The sequence below is a fragment of the Mizuhopecten yessoensis genome, unplaced genomic scaffold, assembly GCF_002113885.1.
Source record: "Mizuhopecten yessoensis strain PY_sf001 unplaced genomic scaffold, ASM211388v2 scaffold1011, whole genome shotgun sequence".
NCBI classification, from domain to species: domain Eukaryota; kingdom Metazoa; phylum Mollusca; class Bivalvia; order Pectinida; family Pectinidae; genus Mizuhopecten; species Mizuhopecten yessoensis.
The window spans coordinates 297950-323564 of NW_018403833.1; the positions used below are offsets into that span (position 1 = coordinate 297950).

The 25615-nt window shown below is 35.6% G+C and overlaps 1 protein-coding gene and 1 long non-coding RNA gene across 5 annotated transcripts in view; one reads left to right on the plus strand and one right to left on the minus strand.

The window, feature by feature from the left end:
• Positions 1 to 25615, minus strand: part of LOC110456192 (S-adenosylhomocysteine hydrolase-like protein 1) — a 115879-nt gene that overhangs the window by 78477 nt on the left and 11787 nt on the right. For 2 of the 4 annotated variants that reach the window (XM_021506781.1, XM_021506806.1), the window contains exon 2: positions 10026 to 10125. In XM_021506781.1, coding sequence (XP_021362456.1) covers positions 10026 to 10125 — 100 coding nt within the window. Of the gene's footprint in view, positions 1 to 10025; positions 10126 to 17239; positions 17348 to 25615 lie in introns of those variants that run through there. The other 2 variants (XM_021506797.1, XM_021506787.1) reach the window with 2 other exon arrangements.
• The window catches only part of LOC110456219, a 33174-nt gene that overhangs the window by 3927 nt on the left and 3632 nt on the right, over positions 1 to 25615 (plus strand). The window contains exon 2 of the long non-coding RNA XR_002463566.1: positions 19107 to 19188. This is a non-coding gene — a long non-coding RNA (uncharacterized LOC110456219). The remainder of the gene's footprint in view (positions 1 to 19106; positions 19189 to 25615) is intronic.

Here is a 25615-nt window from a genome sequence, read left to right on the forward strand (position 1 = left end):
CCAACTTATGCTTATTATTGAATCTATTTTTTGATATAGGGTTCAAAAAATAAAGCTCTTCAATAGTCAAGTTGCTTAAATTAGTAAAAAATAGTGAGTGAGAGATTCCTTGGGGTGGGCGTCGAACATGAAACAGTAGAAACTGACAATGACATCATTCACCAATATTGTGTGCCTCGTGTGCCCAGACAATGACATCATTCACCAATATTGTGTGCCTCATGTGCCCTGACAATGACATCATTCACCAATATTGTGTGCCTCATGTGCCCTGACAATGACATCATTCACCAATATTGTGTGCCTCATATGCCCAATTTATTATCAATTACTCAAGTCCAAAATTTATTTGAATGTCTACAGGACTATTTAACTGTCTGAGTTTTGTGATGAATCAATACACAAAAACTGAATCCTGTAAGTCAATTGCCACGAAGCTATACATTTTATTTATATTGAACCATCAATCTTGTATAATATACGATCAAAGCCTTTCATGTGAGAGAGCACTTTGAATTTAGATGTCGAATGCTCTTAAGAACCATAACATCTCCTAGGAGTAGAAACTTCCCTGTTGAATATTCATTGGAAACCATTAAGCAGTAGGTAAAATGTATTTTTAAAAGGTTGAGAACGGCACTGGGCGATATTTACATTTTACATACAGATATTCGAATAGCATTTGCGTGTAGGCCTACTCACATATCTATCTTTTACTATAGATTAAATTTTTTAACATGTTTTAGCAAGAAGAAACAAGATTTGTACATAAATCGGTCGTTACTGACCATGTCTCCACCACACATGTAAGTGTCCTGGGTAAAACCTATATGTAGATAAATCACTCACTGTCCACACTTTGTGATGTAAGACAATCCTGACAATGTGATCCTGACTTCAGAGAAAAAAAACTAACAGGGTCAGGTTGTTTTAAGTATGGTTAGCTTGCTGACGAATAAACTCATTCACCCTTACATATCAAAACTGGACTTGCCCAGACTTTGATTTGGTAAAATTCAAATGTGACTTTAGGGGTTAATGGGTTAATACATTAGCTTATTATCTGCAACACCTAGGTATTTGAGAGGTCTTGATATTTCAGGGTAAAAATAAACAAATTTAAAGTCATTTTATCCTGGTAAATTTCCAAAAATATTGAAAATATTTGCAGATCACCATATCAAAATATTTCATTATCTTACCATGATGATTTTGTCAATGTTTCTTCTTCAGGGAAATGCCATAAGCAATCATTAAGCTGTAAGACTATTGGGGCATAAAAAAGTTAAGGTTCTTTAAACAACAAATCAACTTTTAGGCCATTGAAATATGTTTGAACTTTATCGTTGAATATTTTATTTATTTATTTTTTAGAAATAAGGTTATTTATTTTTTTAGAGTATACCCATTATAAAATATGTATGCTTCAGGTATCTGATCATATGAAAAATCATACACGTCATATTTTTGTCTAAAGTTTCAGAATCATTTTGGGTTTTCTCAAGATAGGATTTTTCTTGTTAAGCTTATCATCATGAAATCTGATTGAACCAGCCGCTCTAGATTCAGGATAAAACAAAATCCTTCCAGTAAGATTTGACAGGTTGTTCAAATTTTATTTATCACAATGCAAATAAACACTAGTATCTAAAGCAATCATGATTTTGCCATGTCAGCATTTTCCGGTGTCTCAAACAAAATTAAATGTCTGTTCGTGACGTGTAATGATATATGACCTCCTTTCTATAGGAAATTGAAGAGATTATTCCAAATTGAAAAATATAAACTACTATAAATTAACACTCCCGGCAATAAATGCTGATTTTTCTCCGAACTTCAAACAGACTTAATCACACGGCCCTGACCTACTGTAATAGATTAACTCAGTTCACCATTCTAAGTTTAATCAGAATAAGTAAAGAGGCATATATAACTCCACCAAAATTATTGAAATCAATGGAATAGCTAGATGTAGAATGGACATGTTTTTTCTTCAAAAGGGACATTACTCTTAAATCACTCAATAGCAAAAAAGTGTTAAAAGTATTTTTTTACAATAAAGGGCATACGATTGTCAAATTGACAAAGAAATAATAAATTCATCCATTACCTTGCATAATGACTAAGTGTTAAAAGTTTATTAAAATCTATAATGTAGAACTAGTCGTAACAGACAGAAAGGACAGATGGACAGATAGGCACCCTGATTCCATTAAACAATCCTATCTTTGCTGTGGGGGTTATAACGATATCACAGTATGCTTAATTATCATTGGTCTCTGAGAAATATTGATACTCCTTTTATAGTTCACCTGGATTTTACTTTTGCTGTATTTGCTGTCTATTCTGCAAATTCAGAGCTTGCTGCCAACAATATCCCAATATAAATATCCTATCTAATTAAAACAAAGGCATAATAAGTGTTTTAGCAGAACATCAAATTAAATGTATAATATTTCGATTCTCATATACATATCTGTTTGTGTTTAAATCACATATCTAACGACCAAATAAACCGATTAAATAATGATCCCTTGACAGGCTCTTGATCAGTTTCATAGCCATCTGCTGTATTGAAATGAGCCCTATCAATTCTTAAGATTGGAAATTAAAATAGATGACATGGTCACTAACTCTTATACTTGATGGAGGGGAAATAACTCTTCTTGATTTGAAAATTTCAATGTTTCCAATTATTTATGATTTTTTTTCCCTATTCACTTTCATTACAATGCGTAATACACATGCTATGTAAGTCACAGAAAAAAACAAATTAACAAAACAGAAGGTTTGTAAGAAAGTGCATCAGATATAACATCAGTTGTTCAAAGATATGCATAACTTCAAACCTTAAGATTATATATATATATATACAATGTTCTTGAAAGTGATTTTCTAATTTCAAATGCATTCTAAACAGTTATATTTTTCGTTATGTTGTAAAAAGGTCTAGTCATACTTTTAAGCTTAGAAAAAGTCTGAAAATGTTGAACCTCTTCAGAAGTCGGTGTTCAATCAAGCAGTATTGCCTGCTCTTGTACTACTAAAGGGAGATAACTCTTCCTACCTTGCACAGTTCACAGGATTTACACCTTATTTGAATCCTACTTCGTAGATAATACAGACTATTACTTGAGAGAATACACGTAAGTACTGGATCCAGAAAGTACAGTCATATTTTTATCAAAATCCACAAAACAGAACACAATACTGCAATTCACTGTTAATAAGATAAAAGATTATTTTTACCAACCCCAGTGAGCTGTGTGATCTACCGAGTTAGACAGAGTGTGATTCTGGTGTGCTAGTAGAACCTGGGGCAAAACCTGTCTGATCTGGTATCTTAGTCTTATCATAACTATGTTTTGTTTGTATCTGGGAAACATTTGGTGAAATTATCATCTACTTCATGAAATATAAGAAATGCTATAACCAGCAGTTGCTGTGACCTTCACTATACTTATGGGAGCATTTAGGCCATGTAAGTTAATGGGTATTATGGATTATACCGGTAAATGAATTCTTTAGGCAATTTAATTAATAGGATTGATATTACAGTGATTGGCATCTTATCCTGGTGAATTTAATCTTCATTTCCACAAAAATCACATTATCTTCCAAAATTTAAAAAAAATAAAAATAAAAATAAGAAAATCAAAATCCAAAGAACACATCTATTTCATTACAGAACAAAGACATTTTGAGTTTTACATCAAAAACATATATATTTGCGATTTTTGTTAAAATGCAGAATTATTTTCAAAATCATCACAGCACAAGCCAATACAATCTAATTAATGATTATGACGCCTGCCGACAGAAGCCATAGAAAAAAGCTAATTGCAATTATATCACATCTAAACCTCAAAAGGATGCACACACCACACAAAACATTTGTTGGCTGGATATTTGTTGAGATTAATTTATTTCAAAAACTTTTTTTTTTTTAAAGTTTTCAGGTGAAGTGCAGACATCTATGCAATGATTAAAAAATAAGCTCACGGTTACTCGTAAACCGCAAGCTAAAAATCACTGAATTTTGACAGAGTCGGCTACAGTTGTAGGGTAGAGATATTATAATAAACAGTTTAAGGCTATTTAATTATGTACATTCGTTATCAGCATCTATATACTAAAGTTAGGACAACACACTTACCTGTATCAGACTCCAGAGCATCCATTTTTATATATTGAATGTAAACGCTGCTGAAACAACACCTCTATGATAAGACTGTTAACACATATCTATAAATCGGCACTGTAAGCATCGCTGAGTTAATGTCACTTAACCTCGTTTGCCTATGGCAGATTTATGACAAAACAGTAGGATAAGGACAACTGTTTATACATAAAGCTTACTATGTTAGATTTTCATTCACCTGCCAATTGGATGAGCTGCTAAAATAGGGGCATGTAGGAATAAGTAAAGACTACTATTGTCAATGATATATACATCCCTGTGTTATATTCTCATTAAAATCTTGGACTCAAACAACTTAACAAGGGATGTTTGCAATATTTTTTGTTAACTGTAATATTAAAGTATCATATCATAATGTTTGTTTCTGTAAACCAAAGCTTTCAACAGCATATGATGACTAATCTTTAAAAAAAAAAGGGTTTACATATTCAGCAGACATTTAAGTGACAATTTATCATTGTGTGTTTTAATGTATTCCTACCCCCTGTCAAACTGTCATGTCTGAGTAGGAAGAAAACCTGACAATGCTTTCAGGCACAGTACAGGAAATTTTAATTTGTAATATCAATCATAATTTCAATAAAAATAAGATTTAGATTAATCCCTTTGAGTTAACGTTACAAACAAAATTTAATAGTTTTATTTCATAAGTTTTCTCTAATTTCTAAAAAACGTTTTAAACTAGAGTTCTCAGGAAAGTATTTTATGCTGACAAGAACTTGTGATTGTCTCCCCTTTGACCACAAACCCGTTTCCATGGACTGTATTGTATAGTTTTTTATACAGCAACATGATTCTATTATAGCATATTTTTAATTATAAAATTCAGTCACCATGTAGTAATATACACCTGGTATCAAATGAATGCTTGTATAATTACAGGTAATTTGTTTTCACAGGAAAAACTTCCACAATATGCTTATAATAACATGGGCATTATAGACCAGACATAAACTGTAAACTGTTTGTTGTGGAAAAAGGTCTAAGGTAATATAAGATGGCCAAAAACCAGATGCGTAGTTAATTGTAGGGGAAGAATGTTTGACGTCATCAACCTCTTTTTATAACTAACATAACCATATTTTTATAAGAAACATGAGTTAATCAAGGCATCCAAATGCATGACAATGATTTTTTTATAATTTCAATATATGAAATGGATTTTTTTCATAATCCCTGAATATTGACAAATATATTTGTGTATTTTGTGGTCAGTTTGACTTTCTTTTTAACAACAATTGTTTTCTTTGTATAACACATCAGCTATAATTATATATATATATATATATATATATATTCAAGTTCATAATTAAGAAAATGCAATAGGTTCAAAATTTATTTTGACATTTTATCAAGCTTATAAATCCCTGCAATTTTGAATTCTGTTGTTCATCACATGAACAACTTGATAACAGTTCAAAACAATGTTCACTGTAGGGGCTATCTTTTTTATAAATTCATAACTTTTTATTGAAATTGAAAGTATATATGATTCAACACAACCACCTGACAATGCAGAAATTATTATTTTTAAATTTTTATGAAAATGCATGAGCATTGACAAAATAGTAAGCTTGCCAAACTTTTAAAATCTAAGTTCTGGGACCCATTGTAATAATCCTTGTTAGCTTAATGACAGATAAACATAAAAATGTTTCATTTTGTATAATGTTAAATTATTTTATTTCTCAAGCTAAATTTATTTCTATATGGATTCAAAATGGTTGTCTGTAGACAGAAACCCCAAAAGTATCAGTTATTTTTTCTTATCTCAGGTGGAGGTGGAACATGAACATGGACAATGAAATATATTTGTAATTGGTATAATACACATACATGCATGCAGTGACAGGTACGAGGACTTGTTTTGAATCTACCCATATTTAGGCAACCAGATATCCATTAATTACCACGTGTTTCATAGCAATCCAGAAAGTTCATATTGTTTGTATAACGTTAAAAGTCGAGGCCTGGGTTTGCTATGTGAAGAAGGTGTGTAGGTAATTATGTATCTAAAATATTCAGGTGTCTCTCTCACCTGACAGGTGATAACAAGGACACCCCAGGCAAGCCGGTCAAGCCTGTTGTCATCAGGGGACAGTGTTATTATAAGACCTGTCTGCAGTACATAGGTAACATCACCACTGACCCATCTGACACAATGACATCACTGAGTCACCAAAAACACACATGCTTCTGTCAAGAAATTTCAAGAAATTGAATTTGAAAAAATAACTCATCCATACAAAGGAACGTTTTGAAAAACAAACTTCAGTTTTCACTTTAGTGGATTATCTCCCCTTATCTAAAATGTAAACGATTTACACACAGCTTTCTATGGCTAGTGTCATTAACACAAAAGTCAATGACATCAAAATCTAACAAATCCCTTAAAGACAAATGGCATATTGTTCATTTACATACATGTATATAGGGTCCTAATGTATACAGTGTCTGAAACAACAGGTGACTTTGATTTAAATTGTACACTCGGATGAACCTTACCTATGGTAGGCTAATAAATATCAGTTTGCAAATTACAAAATGTGCACATTTATTTGAAACTAGCATTAAGGGCTCCACCACAATTGATTAAGCTTGGCTTGTATCTGTATGTATCACTACTTAGCAAGACAAATCAGGGCACCAGAACGTGAGATACGTACTATACAATACTGACGACCTTGCTACATAACATAGATGACCTTGCTTCATCAAAATGAATGAATGATCAGTAAAAACATGAAAGCATTATAATTCAGGCAAATGAAAATTTCTCCTTTATTGAAAAGGGGTTTTTTTGCAAGAAAAAATGTTCTCGCAAACAAAAATAGCCTTTTTACCCTTTCACCACTGTAGACCACAATGGACTCATCCATATCAATGCATGGTAGAGTCTACTTAAGTTACATAGGGGTGAAAGGGTTAAAAGTCAAAGTTATCAAGTCCCACAGTTAGACCCATGACATGTAAAATCTTATGTTAACAGTCACTCATCTGTCTATTTGAAACAAAACCCTGATGGCTCCAGAAGCAATACTCTCTCCAAAACTCATTGTGACAGCGAGGAAGCTTGTTGAGAAAAACATGAAAGCCTGCACTGCAAAGGAAATGATTGAGTGACTTCATCTCGAAATTCCCAACAGCTAAATTAGCAAGAGCCAGTTGTGGAAACCAGATTGATTCCCAAACCACCATCATTGTTGACTTATACTGGTGCCTGTGGCAAACCAGCATATGACCATTAAAAGCCGAGTATCTACGAACAGTAAACGTTCCCTACTAAATTGTATGTGTGAATGTAATGTGGGGAAACATTTTACAAAAAATTGGATGTACACCATAAAACAAGGAAAGCAGACTAAAAAGCCGCTAAAGGCTAACCCAAAGATGTACATCAAAAGGGATAAACACAGCATTGGTCTAGAGGTCAAATTCCGAGTGTTTCCTCTTGGCCACAAACAAGTAGTCATTGAGAAGTTATTTATTTAGGTTTGACGTCTCAATGTGTCTTGGTAAACTAGACTTTTATGTAACAGATTTGAATTGTACATAGGATAACAGTCTTAGTGGTCAGAGCGTCTGACTAGAAACATATAGGGATAGCAGGTTCCGTTCCCCGTGGAAGCACATTATTCTCTTTCCTGTTACAAATGGTGTCCCTGGCCCTCCCTGTGGTGACAGGGAGTTAGAAGGAGTTGAACAGTATGGCAGATTTTTATTGTACATAGGATTCAGTGCTCCAGATAGCTTGCGTGAATGCGTATTCACGCACGATATTTCACAAATTACGCAAAAGAAAAAAATGAACTTGCTTAATTCACGCAAGCAAAATCCGGAACATTGCGTCAGTCTCCAGGACCAATTTAGCAAATTATAATACGCTTACAAGTGAGTCACTGAGACGCTTGCATATATAAGTACTANTAGTAAATTGTCCTAAATACAGAATTAGCACAGTCATCTGTTTTACTCTCAGTAACTTCAACATCGTCGATGTCTTCCATTAATGTTGTGACCCGTTTCACGAAGCGTGTTTCTTTTTTTAATTGAAGTTTCTTTTGTGATACTTTCAATAGCGGACAAGTGATACTCTGATTGTTCGTGTCGGGTAAGGGCACTTTTTTGAATATTCGAGCAGCCCTTTGTGAAAACGTTGTCCTTCTTGTGTTTGGAGCACGACGAACATTTCAAGTTCAACAAGGTTTGGCCATCCGTTTGACCAACAGTCTGGACCGTGACGTCAGCCACGGGAAATGGTTTTTCCATCCACACCCTATTATGATATTTTCCGACCCCATTTTAAATAGATATGTGTCATTTTATTTCCATTTCACTGTGATTGTGTTCACAGTGAAATGGAAATAAAATACCACATGTCTAGACAACACAAAAATATGAATTTGAGTCATTCTTAACCCTATATTAAAAGTTTAACACATACAAATGATTCAACATCTTACAACATTTTCAGGTAACGTTGCTTTTAAAGCACTTCTTCTTTCAAAATTTAAGTTTTCCCCCCTCCACTTTGGAGAGGAAGGGGTAAAAAAAAAACACATGTTCAAAAGTTATCTGGAGCACTGGGATTACAGTCGCCTTCTAGCTTCATGCAAAGGGGAATTTTCCCTTTAGCTCAGTGGTAGAGGGTCCACCAAGAACCTAGGGATCGCGGATTGGATTCCCGATGGAAGCACACTACCCGTACTCTCTTTCCTATAACATTTATACTAGTAAAAGTAAAAGGACATACTGGCACTTTCTATTGTAAATTACCAAATTAATGGTTAGACTATACATTTACAAATTAAAGAAACTCTTAATTTAGAAGGAGTTCTTAGTCCAAGGGCACAATACTTATGAACTTCCGTACAAGCTAGATCATTTGACACAATTTTTCAAGCCAAAAACTTAACACCGACGAGCTACGCTCTACCTAATTATATTGCATCTCTTGAGCAAGAATATGCCAAAGGCAATAGGATTATGAGCACTTCAGGAAGAACAGGAATGGCCATATCTATACATAAAATGTTAACCACATTTGGGTAAGGAAAATATCAATATAAGAATGTATTTGATAAATATTTCAATCATTACATGTTTTAAGCGTTCTTCATGCTACCAAATTTCACTGTGACAAAATTCTTATTGTCCTGCTTCTCTGGCAAAGCAATATCTGCGTTTATTACATCTTTGGTGAATCTGGCTTCTAAAATCTTCCCAATGAGTTTCATATTGGTAAGTTGCATGGCCAACGGCAGTTCTTCCAACAACCACATTCAATCAATATCGGGAATCCATGACAATAACACGTACGCTGCAGGATACTTGGCACCATTTACAGCAAATGGAAAGATCAAACAATATCGCCAGGAAATTGGGATATGGGTGTGGGTGGGAGAAGTACAGATCACTGACATGCAAAACATCTGTCACGATTCTCCAGAATCAAACTTTACGATTCTAGCAGGGTAAAGGTGTTTTGTCAAGGTTGTATCAGCTAGGAACTAGGCCAAACCACACAAGGTATATAGACACCAGAGGAATGGGATTCGTTAACTTTTATTCGGAACAATTGCGAAGAAATGGAAATATTCATGCAAACTTCTCAGTTTAATCAAGACTATGAATTACATAATGCAAAAAGACTTTCAAGAATTCAAGCCAAATTTTTAGGACAGATTTGAAACGCATTCCAAACGATGCAAAAGCAATAACGAAATTGAACTAGAGGCATGAAGCCAGCTAACCAAAAGCTGTAGGAGCCACTAGACCAAGCGTCACGACATACCATAAGTGTGTAGTAAATGTGTGTCCATACCTGAGTTATACTTACTGGAACTGTTACTGTCCGTCGACGACTGCGACATGGAACGGCTGCGTAACTTGTTGCGGCCAGGGGTCAAGTTGTACTTGATTTCCTGTCAACAAAATAAGAAGCATGTAAATATATGTTAACTACGAACACACTTATACTGTGAACCTTGATCATAATGAGGAAGTCTGATTGAACCCAGTGTCAATATCCCTAGTGAGTTAGAAAATAAACAGGACAATTACTGTCAGCAAAATAAGGAGCATGTATATACTGTGAACCTTGATCATAATGAGGAAGTCGGATTGTAGTGTACCCAGTGTCAATATCCTTACTATCCAGTAGTTCGAGTAGTTCGGTTATCTGACTGGATTAAATACTGATGGGTCATTTATGCCTTCCAGGTAATTAACTGAGAATGACCAATGGACTGTGACAGGTTGTATAAGCCTACTATGTAATTCCTTAAGAATGGCCAATGAAAACTGTCATAGTAACACAGAAGTAGTGGGACAATAGATCAAGTCAACAAGGTCAATGTGAAGTATAAGTGTCAGAAAATCAACTCTGCAATGTATAAACATCTAACCTTTATGGTCAGTTTCTCAGCTGTCACTGACCCATCATGTTAATTAACATATCCTATGGCAGCTGGCTATATCTACATGTATATGCCAGGTTGACGGGGATTTAGCCGAGCCTGGACACATTTTGTGAGAGCTGGCTGTTGAGAAAATAATTCATTTCAGTTTAGTGATGTGGGTCAGTAGACACAGACCAAATTAATTCATGTTAGTGACATTTGTCAGGAAATTGGGGGCATCCTCGCCAGTGTCACTTAATTATTGTAACCTCCAGCATTTCAGTAAGACATGTATTTATCACGACACATAGCTGCACCACATAACAATCAAATCTACTGTACCATATTCCCTGTAATAAACCACACTCCTACCTGTATAAATCTTTCAAATATTAAAGATGCTTACTGATTTCGCAAACATTTCATGTAAAGAAGCTCAAAACTTTCTATAAACATGACATGTGAAAGAAAAAATATGCAAAAATAAAAAAGATATTAAAGCTAGAATAATAAAACAAATGTTTTTATACTTAATCCGTGCTCATTTTAAGTACCTGCAGCTATTCATTCTATCATGCAAATTTTCATGCTATCTATGTGCCTCTTCGGAGTAACAAAATGGAACAAGGTATATATGATTGTATATATATACAGACTTTACAGATTGAAGCAAGGTAGAACCCAAGAACCCTTGATTTTAAAGTAGACCAGTCCCATCCCACACAAGGAAATCATGTGTTGCTGGTTTGTTTAATAGGCTGTAAGGACAGGGCCCGTATTCATGAAACCGTTCTCATGCTCAAGCATGTATGGATTCTGTGCTCAAGCCAGCTTTCTTGTAACCCACCAAAATCATGTCAACGATCAAAAAGTCAAATTTAAATATTGTAAACAGTATTCGGCTTCAAGTTTCTTCATTTTTTGTCCCTGACTATAACAAAACAAGATTTTTTAAATAATTTATAACTGGAACAAGAAATTAGACTTGAGCACAAAATCCATGCTTGAGCATGAGAACGGCTTCATGAATACAGGCCCTGGACTCTGTAGCTGATTTATACAGATAAATAGGTATATATGTATATAAGTTACTCTGGTTTAGTAGAAATACAATGTATACATGGATTAGAAAAACCAGCCAGGTTATCTTGCAAATAGTAAGTGAACACAGATTTTTAATGACCTGGTCCTGTATTCATGCTCAAACATGGATTTTGTGCTCAAGCCTTATTTCTTGTTCTGGTTATATATTAAATAATAAATCTTATTTTGACAATGATTTTGGGGGAAAATTAAGAGGCTTAGAGCCGAATACTGTTTTCAATGTTTTCATTTGGCTCTTTGATCGTTTGGCATGATTTAAGCCAGTTACAAGAATACTGCTTTGAGCACATAATCCATGTTTGAGCATGAGAAAGGTATCATGAATACAGGCCCTGGCTACTGTCTTGTACGAAGTGTGCATGGAATTCAACAACCTGGTTTAACTAGCAAGTAGCTCAAGTGCACATAGACTGGAACGGCTTGGTTACCGCTTGGTTACCGTCTAGTAGGAGGTGCACATAGATTGTATTGACCCGCACATCTCAAGTTGCTACCCCATGTAAGGTCAGTACAAGGCTGGTGACCAACTTACATTTCAACACCCCAACATTTCACAAGTTGATATTAAATATAACAGTACTTTTACTGTACACCTACCTGCACACACAACATTTGAACAGATTCTGTATGTGCTCAAGATGTTTCAAGCTGGATAGCACCCTACAGTACACAAGACAGAGGGATTAAGTGAAATGCAATCTAACTTTTCTCACATTTTGCCTGTCTTGGCCCCATTTTTACACATTCAATTAATGTTACATCCCTATATCTCACTAGTATGGGAGATAGTTTGTACTGGCCTATATATTATGGAAATGTAGACCATTATATTAATGTACCAGCCAGCAGGGTTGAAATAGAACATTATTATTATATATGGAATATTAACAGGTGATATTGATTTTGGTTTTAAATGAAGTATAATGGGTGGTTGATTGACACCGTAGATAACACACATTAGTAAGACTCTGAACACAACCATCTTGGCCAACAAGACCAATTACCATAACTTGATAAAACTTGTTTCAAACTTGTCGTGAAATGAAGGTTGTCTATTGAAATTGAGACCATATACTGTCAGCAGTTGATATTGTGTCCTGAAACCATGTCTCATGCTTCATTATATAAGAGTTATGGCCCTTTGTTCCTTTTCGGTACTGAAGTTTGTATTGAGATTGGAGAGTAGGGGTTGTTGACAAGTCATTCGACGTTACATAACAAGTCACCTGACCTCACCTTCGTATTTAAGAGCTAAAGTCTAAACAGTTACTGTATAAGGGGTTAGCTATAGCATTAGGGAAAGAGCTTGTGGTTTTGGTTACAGTTAAAGAGTGGGGGAGGGGTGGTGGGGAGGGTTATTGGAAACAGTAGGGGTTGTGGTTGAGGTTACTGTTAAAGGGTGGGAGAGAGGTGGTGGGGAGGGTTATTGGAAACAGTAGGGGTTGCGGTTGAGGTTACTGGTAAAGAGTGGGGGAGGGGTGGTGGGGAGGGTTATTGGAAACAGTAGGGGTTGCGGTTGAGGTTACTGGTAAAGAGGGGGGGAGGGGTGGTGGGGAGGGTTATTGGAAACAGTAGGGGTTGCGGTTGAGGTTATACTGTTAAAGAGTGGGGGAGGGGTGGTGGGGAGGGTTATTGGAAACAGTGGGGATTGCAGTTGGGGTTGCTGTTAAGGATGGGGGGAGGGGTGGGGGTTGGGGTTATTGGAGGCAGTAGGGTTTGCGGTTGGGGTTAACGTTATTATTAAGGAGTTGGACAAAGGGCTGTGGTTAGGGTTATTGGATGGGGTGGGGGTCAGCTGACAGGTGGAATATAATGATATTGCCTCATGAACATAGTGTATGATTGAAAGTCGAAAACTCTGGTTTGAATTGTAATCAAAGGGTTACGTAAATGTTATATCTAATGCAGCGTGTCAATCCAACTGAACCTATATTGAAAGCTTTTCAATTTATACAAGTATTTATTTCATCAACAATTCAATCCCGATTCATAGGTCACGGCAGGGTGAACAATTCATTACACAGCACAACAGGTACAGTCTTGATATGGACTCGGGACAAGCTGGGGGTCACAGTCCTTAGTGTGTGGTGTACTGAGCCCCCACAGGCTGCTGAGAAAGGTGTTATCAGGGCTAGTGATAACCTCAGGTCACTAAACAACAAAGTCAACAATACTGTATTTCACATTACTAAGGTACATACAGGTTTTACCTACCAAGAACTGGAATATTGTACCACATTTAACTTGGATTTAATTTTGTAAATTGTTAAGACCCCTCTGCATTGAAGATGTTTCAAGAAATCTGGTTTCTACTAATTCTAATATATCAACGAAAAATGTATTTTTGTTAAAAAGAATTGATTATATACCAAATTAAAATCACAATGGGTCAAAAGGTCACCATACCTCAGCAAAGTAAAGTTAAGTTCATAGTGTTTGGCATCTAATTAACCCTTTCATCACTGCAGACCATAATGGACTCATCCAGATCAATGCATGGAAGAGTTTACTAAAGTTGCATAGGGGTGAAAGGGTTAACAGCTAACGTCATTTAAGGATGTGGCTCCATATGCATCATGTGTATGTGTGCTGGAGACGGTACGGTATATAGGGCACAGCTGATGTGAACTTTAGAGTGCGATCTCACTGAAATACCATGCTGAAAGCACCTTGCACAGTATTCCACCCAGTCATATTATACTGACAATAGATAAGGTCATAAAGGGTCAAATGACAACTTGACCTCCACTAAGAAAGGTATTATAGAGGTCAGATAATGACCACACCTCCACAATGAAAGGTCATATAATGATCATATGATGAGCAGAGCTTCACTAAGGGAGGTAATATATGGTCGGAATTTTAAAATTAAACATTATTAACTTTTCAAAAACTTCTACTAATCTCTCTTGGTATCCCTGATGGAAGCAAACACTGCAGGTCTTAAATATGTGAGAAAACTGTAGTACCTGAAGAAACCCATCTGGTCAGGCAGGTGATTCCATACCTTTCCAGTCTGATCAGGGAGTTGAGTCCCCACAGTTAGTGTGCTATCCACTGCGCCATCCAATCACCCAATGAACTTCTATGGTGCATCAGTAGAGGTTTGTTTGTGAGGGGTTTGACATCCTCGCAATAGCTTAGGTAAATATGAAGACAGCATATTATACTGACAATAGATACTATAAGGAGAAAGGAGACAGGTGACTATAAGGAGACACGAACAAAGAGTAGGGAGAGGAGAACAGATAGGATAGAGATGGTAAGTGTGGTAATGGGGGCAGCAGCTTCAATGTCCCCTGAGCAGATTAACAGGAGTAGACGTTTAAAGTACATTTGGTGTACCTGATGAGTCTATTTCTTACAGGGACATCCATTAGAGGATTTTACCTAAAAATAATCTGATCTACATATAAAATGAAAATCGTTTGATTTTATCTTGTTTTCTAAGCAACATTTACTCCCAAGCATCCTGGTACATGAATCTGATATTTAAGTTATGATTACTATACTTTTTTAACCAATCAGTGACATTAGAAGTTTACTAGCTTCAAGTCAATTATCATCCTTTTACTCTTGAAAACTTAAGCCATATATCTTCCCAAAATCACTGCATTTTTTCCCCAATGCAGTTCTTTTTTTCTTCAGAAAATCAAGAATGTGTCATGAAGGCACTTATTTCATGGCACAACCCACTTGGAGAGTTTTATATTTAACACATTGACAAACACTCGGATAGCTGTATGACATTGTGTTCTAGGAACATTTACTGATTTTCCAAATTTTGTGAAAGACTGCATTATTTTTTTTCCGAATGAAAAGTTGCTTAAAGTGAGTCGCTTACGGGGAAATCATTCGACTGTGATATCCAATTGGTAGTGCAGTACATAGACTCTTCACCAGTAATAAGGTCTAAAATATCTTTATATGTACATGAACATGACATATATGACAGGTACTGCATAGACCATTGCATTCACTAACACACCCCTACACCCACACTTCCTCATCCTTTCTTACATTCTTTAATTTGTCCTTCACAAGTGATCAGTATGATTTCAATGATTTTTACAGAACTTACCAGATACAACTGTTTCAGGTTTTATTTATTTTTTACAGGACTAATGCTTGATCAAACCTTTTTCAGGTTATACATAAAACAAACTTGTACAACATTTTTCTGACAATCAAAATATCATTACGATATAATTAAGGTTGTTTTGAACTAGCATTGCATATGAAGAATCTAATTCAAAATTGAATCTCAAAGTTCAAATACGGTTATCTAGTGATACTTCATGAACCCCCCAGGCAACCCCCCACCCATCGTCGTAATCCCTACTCTAGGTATTTTCCCATAAAGATTTAAATCTGAGGTTTTTCTTGAATTGAATATAACTTTATTTAACAATCAGATTGTAGGGAGGGAGTGTTTTCAGTGATAAAGAGTAAAAAAAATCACTTTCCACCTAATCCTATCAAATGTATAGAAGTCTTTCTTATATAAATCATGACCCATAATGCAATTTTACACACTTCAATGATCCAGACGTGTAAAAAATGTTAATTAAAAAATGCTAAGGCTTACTTAGACAGAAAATAGAGCCAACTGTTAAAAGTACCAAATAACATATAGAGAATTTTGTGAGGGAGACCAATACTTATAACACTTAGAAAAACTTGTGACAAACAACTTTTCAAGCAATTGAACACAAAAAGGAAATACTTTTTTTCCAAAATATACTAGTCACACAATAAGAAAGTGACATTGTCCGAAGCTAGACTATATTTAATATCACTAACATTATAAGGGATTAGCATACATGAATATGATACATTTATAATGAGATTTTTTTTCACCAATATTGTAAAATGTCTCCATCTTTGAATGAAGTTGTTTGGTTGAAGTCATTCAGGTACACGCAAACAATTTAGCATTCATACAGAATTAATTCCGACGTCTCCCGACACATACATATTGTAATTGATCAATATACATATATTTCCATCCTGGAGAGAAAGTCGCCTGTCAAGTGTGCCCTTGTACACAACGACCTTTAGTGACTTAATGACTTTGACAAATGTCAGAATTTACTGCGTGGTGAAACAGTTCGCGTGTTTATGACGTATAAAGAAGTACGCTTCCTTTTGCAACTATAGCTCTATCTTAATGCTGAATAACCCACCTATAACTAATTACTGTCTAGACAAATATCACAATGAGTCAAAATATAGTGGGGGGGATGGCATGAAATAATTCAATTTATCAACAATTTTGATAAAGTAACATGATTTGCTAATGTATCGATTATTTTATGAATATCATATTAAAATTTTCTTGTTATGTGTTCATGTAATAAGTAATTCAAAATCTGAAAATATGTGTACAGAAATATAAGTGAATATTATACCTCTGGAAACTATGACTATTTCAAAGTCAAAATGAATTCAACTCGAAAAAAGTTTCATACAAGTTTAAATTTACGAAAAAAAATATAGACAAATTAATTGAGTTTCTGCTGTCCTAACTCACCCTATGGGTATCGGCCTCAGCGTTCTTTTCTTCGGCTGTAGTGGCCTCAGGTATACAAGTCTCACCGGTCATATCTAACATCACACCACGACGAGCAGAAACAAAGCCTCTAATAAGCGTACAAAACGGAAATAACCCCTAACTTACGACTTAACATCCTTATGTCCTAAAAAAACAAGACCCACTTTGATTACACCTGTCACAAGTCATGAATTATTCCATCATATTACCATATTATGACGATTAGCATTCTTTCTATTTTGCGTAGAATGGTTAAAAGTTGTCTACATTTTTCATATTCTATAAAGGTGCCGGATGTTTTACACAGATATTAATTGAATCTTTGATATGGACGAGACACTATAGCTGTGTGTGACACAGAACGGAATTATTTTTTTCCGATGATCTTACAATATTACTTCATTACAACAATGAGATTTAACAAGTTCAAAGGTAAGAAAGTTACAAACATACATATTCATAAAATGTTACATAATGCAATTACAAAATTTAAATTCTGCTTTTTAACATTTTGTGTTATTGAAAGCAGTAAAAACAAACTACAAATGTACTGGACATTGTGATGAGAGCGTTTAGACAGATGTTAATTTTTATTTGTTTGCAGTTTTAGAAACATCCTGATTTACAAGAATGAGGCATTTTATAATAAAAAAATAATAATAAGTGAACATGACATTGTATTTTGTTTGATCTGAAAGTCTACTGTCAAAACATTTAAAGCAATTGTTCATTTTGACAGATATTTTGTAGAGTGAAATGCTCTTATTTACAACCGTCACCTCGGATTATTCAGGAAACTTCTCTTTTTGATATTTTGCACAGATGTGAAAAAATGGGCTTACCCAATAGTTAATTTAATTAATTAATGTGATTAATTTATGTTAAGATTCATCATATCTTTTGATTGTAAGTCGTGTGCCAGTCGGGGTCATGATCAGTAATGTAGGGGTGGTCAGGTGGTGCAGTGGATAGCGCACTTGCCTTTCACCAAGGCGGCCGGGGTTCGATTCCTCAATCGGACGTGAAAATGTTGGGGTCACCAGCCCGAGCACATGGGTTTTCTCTGGGTACTCCGGTTTCCTCCCACACTAAGACCCCCCCACGCGCTTACATCCGGGCCAACAAAAGTGATTAATATAAGTTGAAATAACTTGTTTCATAATTGTTGTAAAATGAAGGAAATGTATATAGGTAACAGTAGCCTAAAGGGTACATGTAATACTTACAACATAATTATAGTCACATAGTACCAAGTATTTATGATGACAGGTTTACAAATGATTGGCTGTAGGCAATGATGTGACGTATGCACTGGAAAACGTATTTAACAGGGTGCATCCCATATTCAGGGAGTCGGGAATTAGCCTCGAGAATTAGGGACAGGTCAATTTGGACCAAGGTTCAGAGAGACAGAGTATGGGGTGTGTGGCCATGGTTTGGCACAGGCCTAGTTACTTAGCTCAAAGTCAGAGACACAACGTGAAGTACTACCATACGTAGATGAGATGTTGTAACCACCTGTACATGTACCTGTAATGAGATTGTTGATGAACGTCTATGAATAAACATTACTATTATCAACTGTTACGTGTGTTTACGGCTGCTTTGTTACACAGAACATAATTGACATTTATTTCATTGGCAAAACTTTCAGGAATCTAAATATTGACAATTTGATATATTTTGCTTACAGAGATGAAAATATGGGTAAAGTTGGGACCTAAAACATTATTTTAGACTTGGAGTAAAAACAAAATCTTGGAGTGAAAAATAAAATTCACAAATTTTGTGGCTTTTAGCCTGGCTGTCGTCAGGGCTCTCCTAACACATGTATACTCTATCACAGGTAGTACGGGAAAGACTTACAAACCGTTGGAGAAAACCTGGAGAATTTCCACAGGTTGGCAGAATTCAGGAATTCAATTAAGGTAAGATGTTAAAGATAGAACACAACATAAACTGTATACATCTAAGTAGAGTTAAACGTCATTAACAATTCCCTGCTAAGTGCTCTAAATGTTGGCAGCCATTCAAATGGCGTTTTCCTCATTTCTAGATTAGGGCTTCAGGGATATACTTTTCTTGATAATAAATTGATGTTACGATTAATTGCAGGTAAAAGTCTTTGGTTTGTGTTTTATTTTCTGGTGTATTTAAATCAATGGCCGAGGTATCTCTGATTTTTGATGATAAAAATAAATATAGTGAAGAGATTTGAAAGTTCCTGTCATTTCAAAAGCATTATTTCACATACCATTTATACAGTGAAATTGAAAGTTGAAACACTTAAATTGAAAGAAATTATCTTTTTCTTAACGTCTTTTTTTTTTCAACACACACTCAGAAACATTTCTTAACTTTCAGAATTGAAATTAAAAAAAATATGTTGGTAGCGGAATGCTGTATCAGGTCTAAATGAAGACTTGCAGCCAGCTATATATATATCTATTAAAAGTTCTAATCTAGTCAACCAAGCTGTTAAAATGGGTACCTGTCATTTCCTGTCGAGTAAATCAATGAAAGACAGATGTCCTTTCGATGGAACCTATAGTATAGAATACACAATGAATATTTTGTGATTATAAATTGTGTTTTTGTTTCCACATGAATTGATGGAAATTACTCAGTATAGAAAAGCATGTATGCACATGCTTTGCATGACCCTTTTGTCAGATAAAGAGTTACACACAGTAAATGAATTTACTCCATTCGTTAAGAGCCTTTGCGACATAAATGCAAAGGGTGTTAATGTATAGATTTCCCCCCATTTTTTTTTACCTATATCCTGGGGGGTTTCAGAAATCCTATATGTCTCAAGAAATTAAAGCAATATTTGATGATTTTGCACCAATTTATGTGGTAAACAATTAGCCAGACCATCTTTAAAACAATTTTCCATCTACTTTTTATTAAAATAAAGTTACCATCCATCCCCAGGTTGTACCTACGTTACATAAGAGCCCCCAGTATGTTGGGGATGATCGTGTGCTCAGAAACACCAATTACTGAGCTGGGTTGGATTACATAATGAGTGACATTAGTGGTTATACTGGTGTACATTCTCCTCTATCCATCCACACTGAGTATAACCCACTTCTCGTCAGTCCCACACAGCTAAGGGTTGATCAATAACAGTTACTGGTGTATAGTATAACCCACTTCTCAGTATAACCCACTTCTCGTCAGTCCACAAAGCTAAGGGTTGATAAATAACAGTTACTGGTGTACAGTATAACCGACTTCTCGTCAGTCCCCCAAGCTAAGGGGTGATCAATAACAGTTACTGGTGTACAGTATAACCCACTTCTCGTCAGTCCCCCAAGCTAAGGGTTGATCAATAACAGTTACTGGTGTACAGTATAACCCACTTCTCAGTATAACCCACTTCTCGTCAGTCGCACACAGCTAAGGGTTGATCAATAACAGTTACTGGGGTACAGTATAACCCACTTCTCGTCAGTCCCACACAGCTTAGGGTTGATCAATAACAGTTGCTGGTGTACAGTATAACCCACTTCTCAGTATAACCCCCTTCTCGTCAGTCCCACACAGCTAAGGGTTGATCAAAAACAGTTACTGGTGTACAGTATAACCCACTTCTCAGTCTACCCCACTTCTCGTCAGTCCCACACAGCTAAGGGTTGATCAATAACATTTACTGGTGTACAGTATAACCCACTTCTCGTCAGTCCCACAAAGCTAAGGGTTGATCAATAACAGTTACTGGTGTATAGTATAACCCACTTCTCGTCAGTCCCACACAGCTAAGGGTTGATCAAAAACAGTTACTGGTGTACAGTATAACCCACTTCTCAGTCTACCCCACTTCTCGTCAGTCCCACACAGCTAAGGGTTGGTCAATAACAGTTACTGGTGTACAGTATAACCCACTTCTCAGCATAACCCACTTCTCGTCAGTCCCACACAGCTAAGGGTAGATCAATAACAGTTACTGGTGTACAGTATAACCCGCTTCTCAGTATAACCCACTTCTCGTCAGTCCCACGCAGCTAAGGGTTGATCAATAACAGTTACTGGTGTATAGTATAACCCACTTCTCAGTATAACCCACTTCTCGTCAGTCCGACACAGCTAAGGGTTGATCAATAACAGTTACTGGTGTGCAGTATAACCCACTTCTCGTCAGTCCCACACAGATAAGGGTTGATCAATAACAGTTACTGGTGTACAGTATACCCCACTTCTCAGTATAACCCACTTCTCGTCAGTCCCACGCAGCTAAGGGTTGATCAATAACAGTTACTGGTGTACAGTATAACACACTTCTCGTCAGTCCCACACAGCTAAGGGTTGATCAATAACATTTACTGGTGTACAGTATAACCCACTTCTCGTCAGTCCCACACAGATAAGGGTTGATCAATAACAGTTACTGGTGTACAGTATAACACACTTCTCGTCAGTCCCACACAGCTAAGGGTTGGTCAATAACAGTTACTGGTGTACAGTATAACCCACTTCTCAGTCTACCCCACTTCTCGTCAGTCCCACACAGCTAAGGGTTGGTCAATAACAGTTACTGGTGTACAGTATAACCCAGTTCTCGTCAGTCCCACACAGCTAAGGGTTGATCAATAACAGTTACTGGTGTGCAGTATAACCCACTTCTCGTCAGTCCCACACAGATAAGGGTTGATCAATAACAGTTACTGGTGTACAGTATACCCCACTTCTCAGTATAACCCACTTCTCGTCAGTACCACACAGCTAAGGGTTGATCAATAACAGTTACTGGGGTACAGTATAACCCACTTCTCGTCAGTCCCACACAGCTAAGGGTTGATCAATAACAGTTACTGGAATTCAGGTCCAACAACAGGCCCACGGGATCTGTAATCCAGTTGGATCTAGTGTTAAGCCCCAATGGGACTGGGAGTTGACTACAGTGTATTGCTAATTTACAATTTTTACTGTCGCCACAGTCAGAGAGTTGATTTCCAGAGAAGACACTCCTGTGAAATCTGATGGGGGTTCGGTCTATAGTCTCGCCACTTTAGTTGTTTACAGACAATGAAATTTGTTTTCAAAAGTTCTTTTGTTTCCTTTATATTCATACAAAAACAACCATGGGTTGCAGCAGGCCTTGGTAAGATACACCATTTTGAAGTTATTCGGAGTATTATGCTGCAGAGACTCTCAGTATAACAAACACCATGGCAGCTTTGTTTATATAGTAAATGGGCAAGCAACTCAAATTAGGGGTGCCACATTACACCTGGAGTGTATCACAATATATCGCAATACAGAAGAAATGTATTGTGATACGTATCCCGATATATTGTCAAGAGGCGAACGGTTCTCACTTTAAAGAGAAATTATTGTCAGACTGTTATCAAACTTAATCACTTAGCAAATGGGTCACACAAAGGACTAGTATGGTTTGGGCCTGTTTTGGCCCCCAAATGCATCAAAATTCAAAACCTTTAAATGAACTTTGAAATACCTGTTTCTTTAATTTCGAATACTTCCTAAATACTATTTTGAAAATATTTATTTATATTTCTAATTATTGTTGCCATGGTAACAAGTTCAAATTTGCTTAAAATTAGAAAAAAAATGAATATTCAGTGAATATTGGGATATTTTGCATAGTTTTTCTCCTAGAAAATATAGAGCGCATGCTTGAACAAACTTAATATCAAAAGATAATGTGTAGGCACCTGTAATACATCTTGAGGAGAAATATTAAGTTTGCTCAAGAGTGCGCTCTATGGTAGCTAAGAGAAAAACTAGGTGAAAACCTGTCAAAATTGAATATAATCATTTATGCAAATATGACCTGGTTACCATGGCAGCCAAAATTGAAAACACAAATAAATATTTACATAATAGAACTGGGGAAGTATTCAAAATTAAAGAAACATTCGTTTGAAAGTTCTATTGCAGATTTTTAAATTTGATGGATTTGGGGGCCAAAAAAGGCCCAAACCATACATAGTCCTTTAACTCATTCACCCCTGAAGACACATTTGAATCCTCCAATTCAAAGGTTGGAATAGTTCATTATGAAATTTTAGGGGTGAATGAGTTAAGACTTATATGTTAGACCCTCTCAACTGATTCCCACTACTAGCAAGAGCTTGTTTGTGATTTTTGGCACATCTGCTAGAATATGTAGTAATTTACAAAATCAAAACACCAAGCAGATCAATGATTATTTTTGAGATTTTTAAAAACATTGCAATACAGCGATATTTCAATTCTGTATTGTGATTTGATATGACCTGCCTGTATTGGTTTAAACAATATTTATTACTTAAATTCATTTACAATACAATACAATCACATCAATTGAAAGGATCTGGCGACAAGATATGCCTGTATTGTGATATAATAGTTTTCCTATATATTGTGACAGGTCGGTCTACTCCAAATCAGACATGTTTCAAACAAGTCTAAAGTATACTTCATTGGCAATTTAGCTAAGTTGTTGGTGACAGATCCCTCAGGGACAATACCTGTCCTTTACAAGAGAGTGGGAAATTAAAACCAAGAAGGGGCTTTTCACTAGTAAAATGCAGTCAATCATTATGACATTCACAATTGACTTTTTAGGTTGACTTTTTAGGTTTTTGAAAAAAAAGTCAATTTACAGTAGACCTTTTCAACTTGTTCACATACACAATGAACATCTTAACTTTAAAATTAAATAAGCTGCGTGTGGTGTCTAACATTGAAGGTTTTTTTGTAGAAAAGCAATACATCGTGATAATGCCACTTTTATTTGCCACCTTGCTTACGGCAATTACTGAAAACAGTCCGAAATTTCGCGATTTTCTTTTTTCTCAGCCATTCTTCCATAAGTTTTCCTTGACATGTCACAATACCCCTTTAACACTACATGTAATTATAGGACATTTATTATGCAATTTAACATTAACTGTTCATCTAGCTGTCACTTTTAAACTTGACTTGAACAATGGCATTACACAACCATATAAGTAAGGCATCAAGGTTCCTCAAGAACGATTGGGGGGGGGGGGGGGGGTTCTTTGGAAGAAAGGGGTGAAAATTATGCAGTGATTTTCCAAAAGGCATCTTAAATTCCTGACGGAAAACACCAATATTCAGCAGAAATTTTACTGTGAAAATATCAGTGGAATTCAATACTTCCATAATATGAGGTTAACATGGACAGTTGAATTTCCATAATTGCTTTGTTCATCAGCTAGCCCTGTAATACTGATAGGTGAAGAATTCTCCCTATTAGCATATTTCCGCGGTGCATTTCAGACAATTTGCAGACCTCATTACAGAAATCATCGACCGTTTGGCCTTGATAATAACGGCTGATGTGATTGGGTAACAAATCCCGTATCACCCCATACAACCTCTGCTCAATGCCTACTGAGAAGTCAATACCTCCACACCCAATAACACATTCACCATCAATATTTAATGGAGGCAAATTAAACTTAGTAATATCCTCACTATTTCTGAGAAGATCTGAATTTTAAGCCTTACATCCATCTGATTAGACCCAAAACTTTTCACTACTTCACTAAATAGCTTATAGACTTACCAATTAAGTCTAGCCAATGCAGTCCCAATGTTCATTGGTTAAACAGTAAGTATTACATAAATGTGTTCTATAGAGATATCATAAAGAGATAAGACTTATATTAAAAAAGATTCAATTTTAAACACAAATGTCTAATAACTTGTTAAACAACAAGGACCCTACATGGTTATATGTTGTATATAATATCAATCACTTCAATTTAAAATAATTTCACTTACTTGAAAGAATACGAGTTAATATGCCTAGTGGTAGTACATGCATAAAACTTTTATAATACCTGTACATTTACCTGTATAATACATTGTACCTGTACATTTACCTGTTCATTTACCTGTATAAAACCTGTATAATACCTGTAGAATAATTAACCTTTATAAAACTCAACAGTACCCGTACAATACCTGTACATTTGCCTGTACATTTATCTGTATAAAACCTGTATAATACCTGTACATTTATCTGTATAAAACCTGTAGAATAATTAACCTTTATAAAACCTAAACAGGACTTGTACAATACCTGTACATTTACCTGTGCATTTACCTGTACATTTACCTGTATAAAACCTGTATAATACCTGTAGTATATTTAACCTTTATAAAACCTAAACAGTACCCGTATAATACCTGTACGATTCCTGCAGAATTACATGCAGAATTACCTGTGTAATAGCTGTATAGTACATGTATAATGCCTGTATAGTACCTGTATAATACCTGTATAGTACCTGTATAATACCTGTACAGTACTTGTATAGTACCTGTGTAATACCTGTATAGTACCTGTATAGTACCTGTATAATACCTGTATAG